Genomic DNA, 12,502 nt, shown 5'->3' with positions numbered 1-12,502 from the left:
TGACCTTCAAGATACGAGCAGCAGTAGCCTATTCTGCCACATGTGGTCATGTTAAAACGTTTTAAGTCGTCGCCCAAGGGCGCCACTGTACGTATATGTAGGACAGGTGCAGTCTTGACACTAGACTAGAAGGTTTTTTTTGCTGTGTTTGTCTCCTCTAACAGAAACGCCGCAGACCAGTAGAGGCTAGATTGCTGTTGTTATTTTGACAAAAGTCTTTTTGTTGACTTCGGCTAACCACGTTTGTCACAACTTGGTTGATTTTCTCTTTGCTGATATGGGAAACAATTGATGAAATAGTTGGCCTATCTGCTTGCCAAAATGGTTTGGCTTCGCATATTGAACCAGTGGCCTTACCAACGTCGCTTGTTGCACCTGCAGGCTAGGTTACCAATGATTTGACACTGACAAAGTTTTCGCTTATTGTCGTTTTGGCGGTAGATTATTCAATACACTAGATGCCGCGAAATGACTATAGTTATCCCTTGAAGTGCTTGGTTTCTCAATTGCGGACCCCCAGAGTTGAACCAGTGTTGCACGATGTTGACACCACTTGGTTTGTATAGCCGGATGTTAATTCAATGAGCTATTGAATTGCTTAGCAACTGCTGCATGTTTAGTGGTAAATTGATGATACTCAAAGAAAATTTTGAATCACTTCCATTGGAGGCAATGCGCAATCTTAAACGAATCTAGCCCTATAGTGTTACGTTAGATCGTGTAAGATGTATTCTATTTAGTACCTATATTAAATGATAACTTTCGGACCTCTTACTGATGAGTCTCTGCTGCAACTGCTAATGTTTCAAAGAAAATAAAAAGGGTTATTTACTGGAGGTTCCTGGTCGTTTAAAATTGAGAAATATTGAATATTAGGCTACTTGAATATTTTACATTTGCCATGCCCAGGGGCGGATCCAGGTATTCACGTTAGGGGGGGCGATGTCATTGACATTCAGACAAGTGATCAGCCAGGCACAAACAACGACGGGGGTCTCCCCTAGAAAATTTAGATCGAATGTGATGCGTTGAAAGCATTTCGAACACAAAGTATGAGAAATTGAAATTCTATCACTTAAAAAATCTTCAACAATGCTGTTGTTTAACAAAGGGAGGGATGAAGAGCTGATATGCCTTTGCCATGTCAAGTTGAAGCCTAAGCAACCTAGCCGCATTTATAGTTGAGACTGAAGGTTGCACTCTTGATCAGTAGCGTAGCCAGGAATTTTGAAAGGGGGGGAGGGTTTGACGACCTAGCGGCGGGGGGTCTGGGGGTCCTCCCCCAGAAAATTTTGAAAAATTACATTGAATTTGGTGCATTCTGAGAGCACTTTCAACAAAAATGTGGGTATGAATATTCCTGTAAAATGGTGTTGTCCGGTGGCATAGCGAAAGGATAAGATCATATTTTCTTCGGCATTTTTCAGAAATAAAGCTATAAGTCTCTATGTTTTCTTGTTGCTAATTCCTGGCTGAGATGTTTGAATGTTTGGTGTTGGAAAAACTCGCTCTTTTTAATGCAGTTTGTATAAAATTAGGCAATTTTTTTTAGACTGAAAGCATCATTCTCATTATCGTGACGTCACACGCGTGCCAAAGGGGGGGTTGTAACCCCCAACCCCCCCCTCCTTGGCACGCCACTGCTCTTGATTGTTTTACGGCAATTTAAAAATTGACCTCGGAAAGGTAATAACAGGTAATTCTGTTTTCCCAATATTGATACAAACATTGAAGTTATTATTTTGAGGTTTTATTCCTCTGACAAGTTTTGAATTGTTATAAAGAGCAATGAGGAAAGGTTATGCATACACTCAACATAATGAGTAACAAAAGTGGGGGCCAGGTCAAAACACTGGGTCATGCTCCACCCCGTAGAATCGCCACTATAGGCTAGGTATCGATTGTAAATTTTTATTTTGGACCAGCAAAACACTACAATTTGTACAATAGAATGGCAGTTAAACATAATTAAATGACGACCAAAAGATATAGTCCTCCTTAAAACGTGTCATGCACGGTCGCTGCACCAGACAAAAAAAAACTAACAATAACAGAAACAACTATTTCTGTGGACTTCACAAATAAAACGAAAATAAAAAGCTACTTTGCCGGTACGGGTAATACTAACAGGTGTCGTACCTTTGACTACAACACTAAGTCAAGTCTACGGTTTCTACAGTGGCTAATCGACTTATCACGGAGTCTGTGTCAATTAAAATGTCCCGATGCTGGTATAGTAAGGCCAATCCATTCAGTCTTTCCTCGCCGATGTTGTTCCTCAGCCAGGTTTTCAACGACCGAAGAGATGAAAAGCTTCTTTCGGCTGATGCTACGCTGACTGGCAAGGTTAATAGTATTTTTAGAAGAGAGTCTACGATTGTGTACACATTTTCATCACACAATTGTAAAGCTTCTTCCGCAGTCATCGGTAAGACTGCAGCAGTCGCCGGAACAGTTTTGTTTTCCCACTTCTCCTTCCATAGTTGGATCTCTAAACCTAGAGCAGATTCCACACTATATATAGCCTATGAGGTAACAAGCCGTTGTAGGCATTGCAAATGACTTTTGTCAATGCTATCGGGTCGGTACTTAAGCAAGTTCGTGGTAGCAATGATGTTAGGTGTCAAGATGCTGAAGTCTCATTGAAAAAAATTGAGCTTTGCTGTTTCTAGATGCAATTTCAAGGTAGAATTGCAATGGTTTTAGTTCCACGTCTGACCGTCAAAGTTGCCAATAACTTGCTCTGTCAACCAACTTATCTAGGCTAAGGGATTTATCGCTATGCTCTACAGTGCCGGCAAAAAGTTTAGAAACTTTTTAAATTTTAGTAATTTCGTTCGGTAATTAGACTCTGCGACGAAATAATAGCCTTACACTATGTTATTATTGTAGCCTACCCTAGCCTAACCTAATCTTTGAACATGGCGAAAGACTTATTCAGCATTGCTTTCGATATGTTGTTTTCCAAAGCGTATACATATAAATGAAGAATAAAGCTACTTTCTTGGGTTTTAGGGGGGGCGATCGCCCCAATCGCCCCCCTCTGGATCCGCCCCTGGCCATGCCGCCCAAGTACTACCTGGAAGTGCATTGACAAAGTTAAAACAACGAACTGTTTTTTTTAATAGTAAGCTGACACTGAGCCGGAAGCTCTTGTAAGTTGTAACAATGATGACTGCAACCACAGACGTAGAGGACGCGGGGCGATAGAAAGCAAAGGGTGCGGAAATGTGAAACTATGTTCCCTTTTTACTATAATTTCCATCAAATTATAGAATTAATTTTTGATACAATTAATTTGTAGAAAATTGGACCATGGGCTTATTTTCAGCTACCAGCCCTTCACAGTAGGCTACAAATTCGATGTCACATCTCTAAACTCATAACATTTTCTGGGTAGATCTGGGCTTTCTTCAAAATAATCATGCTTTGCTTCACTTCATTGAAAACACGACAACATTACTTTGCCTGCTGGTGAATAAGAGAGTAAAAAGATTGTGAAAAAAGTCGCCATCCATTGCCACAAGGCTACGCTATCGCTACTAGGCTTCGTTGCCATTCGGTCATGCATCAATAGAAAAGGTCACGTTGCTGAACGTCGTTGTGCACTCCATTCAATCGCTGTTTTTACTACTCAAGCGCATTGCTATTGTAAGGTTAGGAAAGAATTCAGATTAACCGAAGGTTGGCGTGTGATGGACTTTATTCGAATTCACAGTTAGATCTGAAAGAAATCTCGCAATCTTTAAATGTTGCAGATGTTGGAGGAATGCAGAAATGCGGTTACTGGTAAGCCTATCCCAATGACGACGGGAATTAGGTCACAGACGCATAGACTAGGTCATTAGATGCTGCAGCATTTGCGAGGAAGCACAATGACGCTTCGTTAGAATTCTAAGGTTTTCCCGCCATTCGCAGGAAAGGAAATGACATCAGTTCTAAAAGACAATATAGAGATAACTGCCACCGAGTTTATTAAATAATCTTCATGCAGATTTAGTCTTTTGATCCATGCTTCTACAAAACAGCACACACGGAAATGCAAATGCAATTTTTTAACACGTTTCAAATTTCGAAATTCTTAGATGCTTTTTCTTAAGCTTTATCTTTTCAAAGGCACTTTGTTGAAGCCACTCATTTCATAACAAAAGTTATTGAAATCCAAATGCTCACAAAAACATGCCAATGTCTTTTTTTTATTCAATTACAGTTCAAGTAAACCAGTAAGTTGAGCTATATGGGTTATTATTTTTGTCAAATTGCGTGTTTCAATTTGTAGATCATGAAGAAACATAGCTTGTTTAAATGTTTAGTATATCAGTTAGTATAAATTTATCTAACTGATCAAAACTTTGAGAAGATCTTAAAATTTTGCGTGCCAATTTTGAATTTAATTCTTTTCGGATAGTGGACGGTTTTTTCCTCTGTATAGATAGGCTTTTTGCTGATGACATCATGCTTATATCTGGGCAAACTAAACAACTACAAACAATGCTAAGTGAGCTCAATACAGAAAGCAAAAAGATTGGCCTTCATATGAACTTTAACAAAACGAAAGTTATGTTTAACAAACTGGCAGACATCGACAGCAATATTCTTTTGGACGGAGCGACTATCGAAAAAGTTGATCACTATATATATCTTGGCCAAAAAATTACAACCAACTCCAATAAAGAGGATGAAATCAAAAGAAGAATATCACTTGGATGGCAAGCCTTCGGAAGAGCAAGTTCGATATTGAAGTCAAAACTGCCTCTTTCTCTCAAGAAACAAGTCTACGATCAATGCATCTTTCCAACCGCTGCATATGGTGCAGAAACTTGGAACCTTACAAAGAAATTAACACTTAAACTAAGAACTATGCAGAGAGCACATAAACGAATCATGATGGGTTTAACATGGCGAGATAAAAAGACTGCCGAATGGATCAGAAATCAAACGAAATTACGAGATATATTGAGCACAATCAAGAAACTAAAATGGTCCTGGGCAGGTCATATAGCAAGATATCAGGACAATAGATGGACTAAAAAATTAACAACATGGATACCACGAGAAACCAAAAGAAAGAAAGGAAAACCAAAAGTAAGATGGAGGGACGACATTGACAAACAATGCAATACAACCAACTGGTACCAACTAGCACATAATCATTTAATTTGGCATGAAAAGGGGAAGGCTTACGCTCTGCAGTGGGCTCTCACAGGCTGAAAATGATGATGAAATGATGATAGATAGGCTACTTAGACCTTTTCTAAAACACTACATATAAGTTTTATACATAAGCTAAAATAAATAGGCCTATATTAGAAAAAATACAAGCAATTGCACCGTGTAGTGCAACAAATTCTCATGATATTACATTTTATATCGCTGCGTTAGGGCAGGTAGGCTACTTTAAATTGTAGTGGCTGCTTTTACTCCACCAAATTACAAAAACAAGTCAATGATGCGATAAACGACCATAATGCCTGCGAATAGCCACGCCATTGTTGTTAAAGCGCTTCGGAGGCAGCGTCACGATAGTCAGGAGTCAGGACTAAACTTTTAAATGTTCTCTTTCCACCTCTGTTGCATGGATTAAGTGCAATTATCCTTTGTATTTGAGGATGATGGTCTTCACATGAACTTAAGTGCCTTGCAAAAACGTCCTTTGCATGAGCTTGATCAACGATAACGACAGTGATAAAGCAATAGTGAGCGTGACAAGCCACCAGCGTTGTCTAACGGCAAGGCTGGCTAAGACGATTGAAGCTGGCCACATACTGAAGCGTTTGTTCACTTTCACAGCCCTTAAAGTTGAGCTGAGGGATTTCCTTAGTCTGTTCTTTCGTTGACAACGAGGTGCTTTGACCTACTTTTGTCTGGCGTCCATTTTACAAACAAGAAACAACTTGGAACGGGAAACAGTTTTGGAAATTAAATCAATATGACAAATTACACAAGCTAATTTCAAATGACCCGCGTTGGAACTATGTTGCTACTGATAGCATATATAGCAATGTATTTTTACATGAGTCAGTTTAATCACGAACAGCTAAAAATCGATTTCGATCAGCTTGCAGCTAGATCATCTTCAGTTAAGCTTATTCAAATAGAATTTAATTTTTTTTGCTTTCTCACGTTATAACATTGATAATCTTTTTGCACTTTGTCCCAAGTTCAATAACTTTGTTTTTAGCAATTGAGTTTACAAGAAAAGTCATGTGACACGTAATTGAAGAATTAGTTCTAAAGTGTGCAATCGCAACTGAAAAAAACCCAGATAAGTGATAACAGTGCAGCGAAAGCGTAGGCAAAAGAACGGCTACCTTATTGGTTTGCTTTTAACCCAGTAACATTAGAGTTGAAAATGTCAAGATGACTTGACATGATGCTAAAAGCATTTGCTGTTGCGTGACAATGTTTTTCCAAAAGAGTGAGCTCGCTCCAGGCCTTCTGATGAAAATGTGGGAATACAATTAAGAGTTTCAACGTTATCGGTTTCAGCAGATATCACGAGCCTTGTTGTAGCTGTAGGAGCTTTTAGTCATGTTACCAGACGTACAGTAGGCTTACATGCGGGTTTTAAAAAAATACTTGTGTACAGTAGCGTCCTTAGGGGGAGGATAAAGGGCGATCGCTTCCCCCTAATGACCAGGTAAAAAAATAAAAATAAAAACACAAATTTTGCAAAAAAAAAAAAGTTGTAGCGCAAGACATACGGTAATTGCTTGGATGATTCATCCTGCGCAACTGTGTTACAAGACCTAAGGGGCGATAATAGGCTTTTTCACCAACTTTTTGGCAAGGCTTGCTCAGTTTTTGGCAAATAAATCCGAATGCCGCGGAGAGCACCTAGACAACAACATCGACCTAACATTCCAGCTGAAACTGCGGAGATCTATTTCAAATACCTAAACAGCTTTTCTTCCTTTTCTTGACAATTGCATGGCACAAATTCACGGGAGATTCAATGAGCACTGCTCGCTAGCTTTTAAAGTCAGCACATTTCTACCTTCATTGATTCATGAAGATGAGGGCTGTCCGATCGACGAGATTTTCGACTTCTACCATGAAACGTTGGATGTTGAACTAAGCAATTGCTTTGCAGCTACTATTAAATTGCAAAGATGGAGAGCGAATTGGCTTGCAATTTTAGTGGATAAACGACCTGCGACTCTTGTGGATGCGTGTCAAGCTGCTGAATAACTCGGCACTTACAGGCCCGGATTTAGGGGGGGGCAGAAGAGGCAGTTGCCCCGGGCCCCCCGACTTTTGAAGGGCCCTCCTATGTGGTTAAAATGTGATTTTGTGTTATTTTTTTTCCTTTTGGCCTTTAAAGTTTCTGCAAAATGCTGTGCAGTACTGGACTGATGCTATTGTAGACGTAGAGATGGTTTTTCGCGCCGTAGGCTTGAAAAAATTTTTGCATGGGGCCCCCCCCGATCTAAAAGTGCCCCAGGCCCCCCATCAGCTAAATCCGGCCCTGGGCACTTATCCGATTATCCATAAATTACTTCGAATCTTTGCTACGCTTCCAGTTACAACTGCCTCCAATGAGCGATGTTTCAGTTCACTAAAGTACCTGCAAAATTATTACCGCACGACCATGACCGAGCCACGTTTAGATGGTTTAGCTCAGATGTATTTAAACAAGGATATTGTACTCGAATATGATGCAGTCATTGATATATTTGCCAGGCGCAGCCATCGCATTAAACTGTAAATTGTCATTGCGAATCGCCGAGAATGTTCAAAAGGTATTCGAGGTCGGAAGAACTAACTTATTGTTTATGTTCTGAAGTGTTTGATATCTTTTGTTGGGTCATTGATTGGAACAGTAACTTACTTCTGCGGATTCGCTCTTGATTTTGGACCCCCTTCCCTCCTATCTGACGGTTTCAGCTAACCCCCTCCCCCCCGTTCTGACGCATCATATGACATTTTGGTATACTCCCCCTATTTAAAGGGTCAAACAAGTCTAATTTTACCCAAGTAGAAAAAATTTGAAACAATTAACAACCATTTTCACCAAATTTAAGTTTTCCATGTACTACCGTTAAGACTACCTCGTGTGTACTACCCCCATTGGCCTCCAGCCGCTGACTGACACAATGTCTTGACCCTCCCCCCCCTAACAAACTTTCTAAATACGCCACTGTTTGTGTAGACCTAATTTGAGTAGGCTATTTTCCACCATGTTTATCATTCCGTAAGTAAAATCAAACATTGCTTGTAACTTTTTGCATCGTATTTTTGCAGTCTAAGTGGCAAAGATTTCTAAGTGACTTAACAATGACTAACATTTAACTTTGGCAAGAAGGTGTTATGTTTCAATAGAGTGTTACTATGAAATCAAAATACCAAAGGAAATAAAAGAAACATCTTACAATATACTTTTAAATTTAAATATAAATGTTTTTTAAAGAATTCGTACAATGCATAATCACTCCTAACACATATCATTTGCTTATCCCCTTGCACATAGTCTTTATGTTACCTTATTTTGTTATTTCACTGTTATATGTTAAGTGCCGGTATTATGCATTATAATTATTTGTCTTTTAATTAATTTTCCTAATATTGGTGTTTTGTTTACTGTAAATGTTTAGGTGGCAACTGACTTTGCCTTTGGTAAACTTTTTGTCTTTCGCTGCCATCCTTGTTGCGCGAATTATTCGTGTTTATTCGCCAACAGAACAAAATAAACAGAACTAAACTATTCAACAAAACTAAAACATTTCTCAATTGCATCCCACGGCTATTTTCATCGTGAATTGTAAACTTGAATGTGATAAAATAACTTGTTAAACTGCTACTTCAAAGCACTGATGCGGTGTGCTGTGGTTGTAATGTTACTTCTCAATCACTCGAGGTGCTCTTTTGCGGCTTCTTACTTTAGTCAAGATAAATACTTCTACTTTAAGAGTACCGGTAGTAAAAATTGAAGAGTACCATCAACACCCAAAAGGTCCGGATTCGGACTGCGGTCCGCCAGTTGAGAAGCCCTGCTGTAAAGTGGAAAAGAACTAATTACAAAGCAAAATCGTAACCAATCATGAACCAATATACAATTATTTAAAACTGTCAGCTTCAATGACTAAGGTTATATCATGAAATCAATTCTAGAGGGTATTCTACCAAGTGATGATTTTAAAAGACATTCTTGATTAGAAAGAAAGTTTTAAAAAGAAGCTTTTCACCCGTCTTAACATTTTTTATATATTTTAAACCACCCAAATTTATCTACTTCTTGCAGATTGCTTTTCTCGTGAGTTATAGGCGACCATTAAAGTTTACTTGTGCCTGCAACTATGTCGAATGTTAAAATGAGGAAGACAAAGCCAATAGGCCCAGATTCAACATCCGCTCTCATGAGACATCAAGCTGACGAGGAGGAAGATGGTGAAGAGTATGGAATTTCTCCAGCCACAGACTCTTCATCCAGCAGTGATGCAGTAAGCAGATGATGATTCTAAATAAGAAAATTTGAGAAAAACGTGTTGCGCAAACAAGGTTTTTACTTAAACTTAAATTAACGTAATTGTTGGTGGTAGCACGACCTACTAGAACACGGCCAAATATGTTGCTATTTGAGGAAATTTCTAAGAGTCTGAATTGTTACAATTTATTCTGTCAATTTATTCTTGGATAAGCACCCAGCTGTGCGAATGAAGCAACGACAAGGTTAAGCAACATTGGTTCTAGGGTTGTGCAGGCGACTTGACCATCTATCCTGTGATCCAACCTCAATTTGAATGGTGGTTCAAGGTCTCTCAAGTAGACGAAACAGTAAGATTTAAGCTTCCGAAGAAACTTTCCTTTTTCAATCCAAAAGAAAATTCATACAATAAAATAGTGCAACTATTCCTTTTATTCCGAATAGCGTAGACTGCATTTATTTCAACATTTGTTATGTACGTACTGTAGCTGCAGGCACCTAAAATCACTTAGAGCATCTTTAGCCTAACTAATAATCAATTTCGTTCCAGTTGATACAAATCAACAATTTTTGACAGGAGATGTTTATGTGTTTTCAGCGACTAGAAATAGATGAGAAATCTGACCAGAAACAGCCAGAAACAAGAGGAGCATGGGACAACAAAATCCAATACATACTTGCTCAAATAGGATTTGCTGTAAGTTTTACTGTGCTGCTTTTTTAAGCTTAATCGGTAAGTTGAAGTCATTGGTTTTGATTCGTTCATGGTCCTACAAATTTCATGTTTCTTTTAATTCTAAACGTTTTTTGTGTAATGACTTTATTTCCATGTGACATATTAAACAATTTGAATCAGATTACATTACATTTATGTTTTAGCCTAGTAGTAAAACTTTGTCACAAATTATTTTGATTGCAAGTTGGAAAGATGCTGCTAGAGCTAGATAGAACCATAAAAGGAAATGCTCGAAAGAAAACTAATCTTTCTAGATTTGTAGAATCCATTTTTGTTTTGAAACCACTTTTCAAACTTGTTTCATATACCGCATATTTTAAAAAAACTCTGATTTTGATCGACGTCGTCTTATCCCAAACGAGAAAAGTTTTTTACATTGATTCGACGTCTGCAGATTTGATCGTTTGGTCATAGCCGATGCGATTTTTTGTGAACCTTGTACTGAGGTCGTAAATCTTGCCAGCATCCCTGTTGTCATAGAGTGTCCCAAAGTGTTCGTGGGTTGCCTAGTAACTAGTTTACTTCAATAAGATGGAAATGTTGTTCGCTCTTTGCCACGGGCACGCCTCCCAAGGAAAAGGCCACTGAAGCAACGGTTCTCATATCTTTCTGTAATCTATCCTAGAAATTTGAGCTGTCTGATTTATCGTACGCCTATATTATTCATAAGTTGTTTTTTTTGTTGCACAATGTTCAACATCGTACGTTTTCGTAAATGACACAAACTTACATGGCAGTTTAAGATTTTTTCCCCTAGCCATCTTATGCCAATGGTTGAAGTTGCATATTAAATGGATAGCAATGTAAAAAAACGTCTTTATGAGTTTAACTAGCTCGGTTATTTTTAAAATTGACCAGAAATATTGTTTCTATTTTACACATTTTACACACACCCCTTAAAGTTTGTTTTATAGGCTGTTTGGCAAATCATAAACGCTTCGCGATACTCTTTCCCCTCAACACATTAGTTTGGAAATCCCCGGTTAAACCACTGTTAAAAATCGGATGTTGAATGTTTATAAACGCTTCGTTTATCTGAAGCAGAAAGATTCAATCTCGCTGCACCATATGCCACTGGCTGTGATTTCCAACAAGATATATGCTTATATAAACTTCGCCGAAGTTAGACTAGTAGTCTAATCTGATACTCCAAGGGAGCTATTGTTCCCGTGTGGGCGAAGAATAGCATAAAAGTACACCAGCAAAGTTTAAAAAAAATATAATGATCTAAAACAGTGATTCTCAACCGCGGCCCTCAACCGTTTTTCTTGCGGCCTTTATTGATGCATCAAAAATATTATTTGTGCTAAAAGTACTGCCCAAAGATTGTTACATAACTTACGTGCTTGCAAAGAAATGCCTTATAATAACGTTTCACCACACTACGGACACAGAACAATTACTAATTAGTTGTGTTCATCAGAGGAGTAGGCTACGCCAGACTTTAACATTTGCAAGCAATTTCTCACTTTGCGTTCTATTCACGCCACAACAAAAGTGATAGGTTAGATATGTTTCGTGAATGTCGTCCAAGTCTTCTAGAAATACATTTGGACCCGTCAAAGCTGTGCTCAGTTGTAACAGATGAAGTGTCCTCCCATGTTAGGGCAGAATCAAGGTCTTCATGGTCTCGTTGCCTTTGCCTTTGTTCAGCATAATTGCCTTTGTTCAACATAATTAACATGTAAAAACAGAGTCACCAGAAGAACGCAAGTTACTTTAATAATTAACATGTGCGAAGCTTCAGCAAAATGATTGGAATTAAATCCAAACATCACAACCGATTGACGAACCATCGTGTAACCAGCTTCTGAGTACTCCATCTTTCAATATCAGGCTACTCCCCGTTTTGAAAAACTCAAAGCCAACATCAAGTTTCACATTGAATTCCATTTCTTTTGTTGCGGCCTTGGACAAAATTTAGGTTTCGAATTTGGCCCCGTGCTGAAAAAGGTTGAGAACCACTGATCTAAAACATTTTTTGAACTTTCAATTTGCGAGGCAAATTAAATTCTTAATGTTCCCCTAATTAGTTGCAGTCAATCTTGTGTTCGTCACATGAAGCCATTTATATTTATAACACTGATGTGCAGTGAGTGCTTCAAAGTGTTTTAATTGCTTTGAAGAAACTTAGTGTGATGCTGCACGTCAAGTTTAAACCACTTCAAACGCTATTTCCTAAACTTTAGAGAGAAGGAATACGATAATATTATGTTAATTTGTTGTCAGAAAACGTTATTGTGAGCTTGCTTGTCATTGCCGGGCTGATCTCCGCTTCATCAGCATAAAAGTGACTAGTCTCAGAAGAAGCTAAATTGATTGTTCTAGGTAGTTCTCATTAA

At 38.5% G+C, this 12,502-nt stretch overlaps 1 protein-coding gene across 1 annotated transcript in view; it reads left to right on the top strand.

The window, feature by feature from the left end:
- The first annotated feature begins 9,327 nt into the window (after window positions 1-9,327).
- The window catches only part of LOC145783442 (sodium- and chloride-dependent transporter XTRP3A-like), a 33,231-nt gene continuing 30,056 nt past the window's right edge, over window positions 9,328-12,502 (top strand). The window contains exons 1-2 of the mRNA XM_082595318.1: window positions 9,328-9,440; window positions 10,023-10,121. Of these exons, the coding sequence (XP_082451444.1) occupies window positions 9,357-9,440; window positions 10,023-10,121 (183 nt within the window). The 5' untranslated portion in view covers window positions 9,328-9,356. The remainder of the gene's footprint in view (window positions 9,441-10,022; window positions 10,122-12,502) is intronic.

The sequence above is a fragment of the Aplidium turbinatum genome, chromosome 14, assembly GCF_918807975.1.
Source record: "Aplidium turbinatum chromosome 14, kaAplTurb1.1, whole genome shotgun sequence".
In the NCBI taxonomy this organism is placed as follows: Eukaryota; Metazoa; Chordata; class Ascidiacea; order Aplousobranchia; family Polyclinidae; genus Aplidium; species Aplidium turbinatum.
Note: the sequence above shows the minus strand (reverse complement) of the source record. Positions and strands in the feature narration are given on the sequence as shown.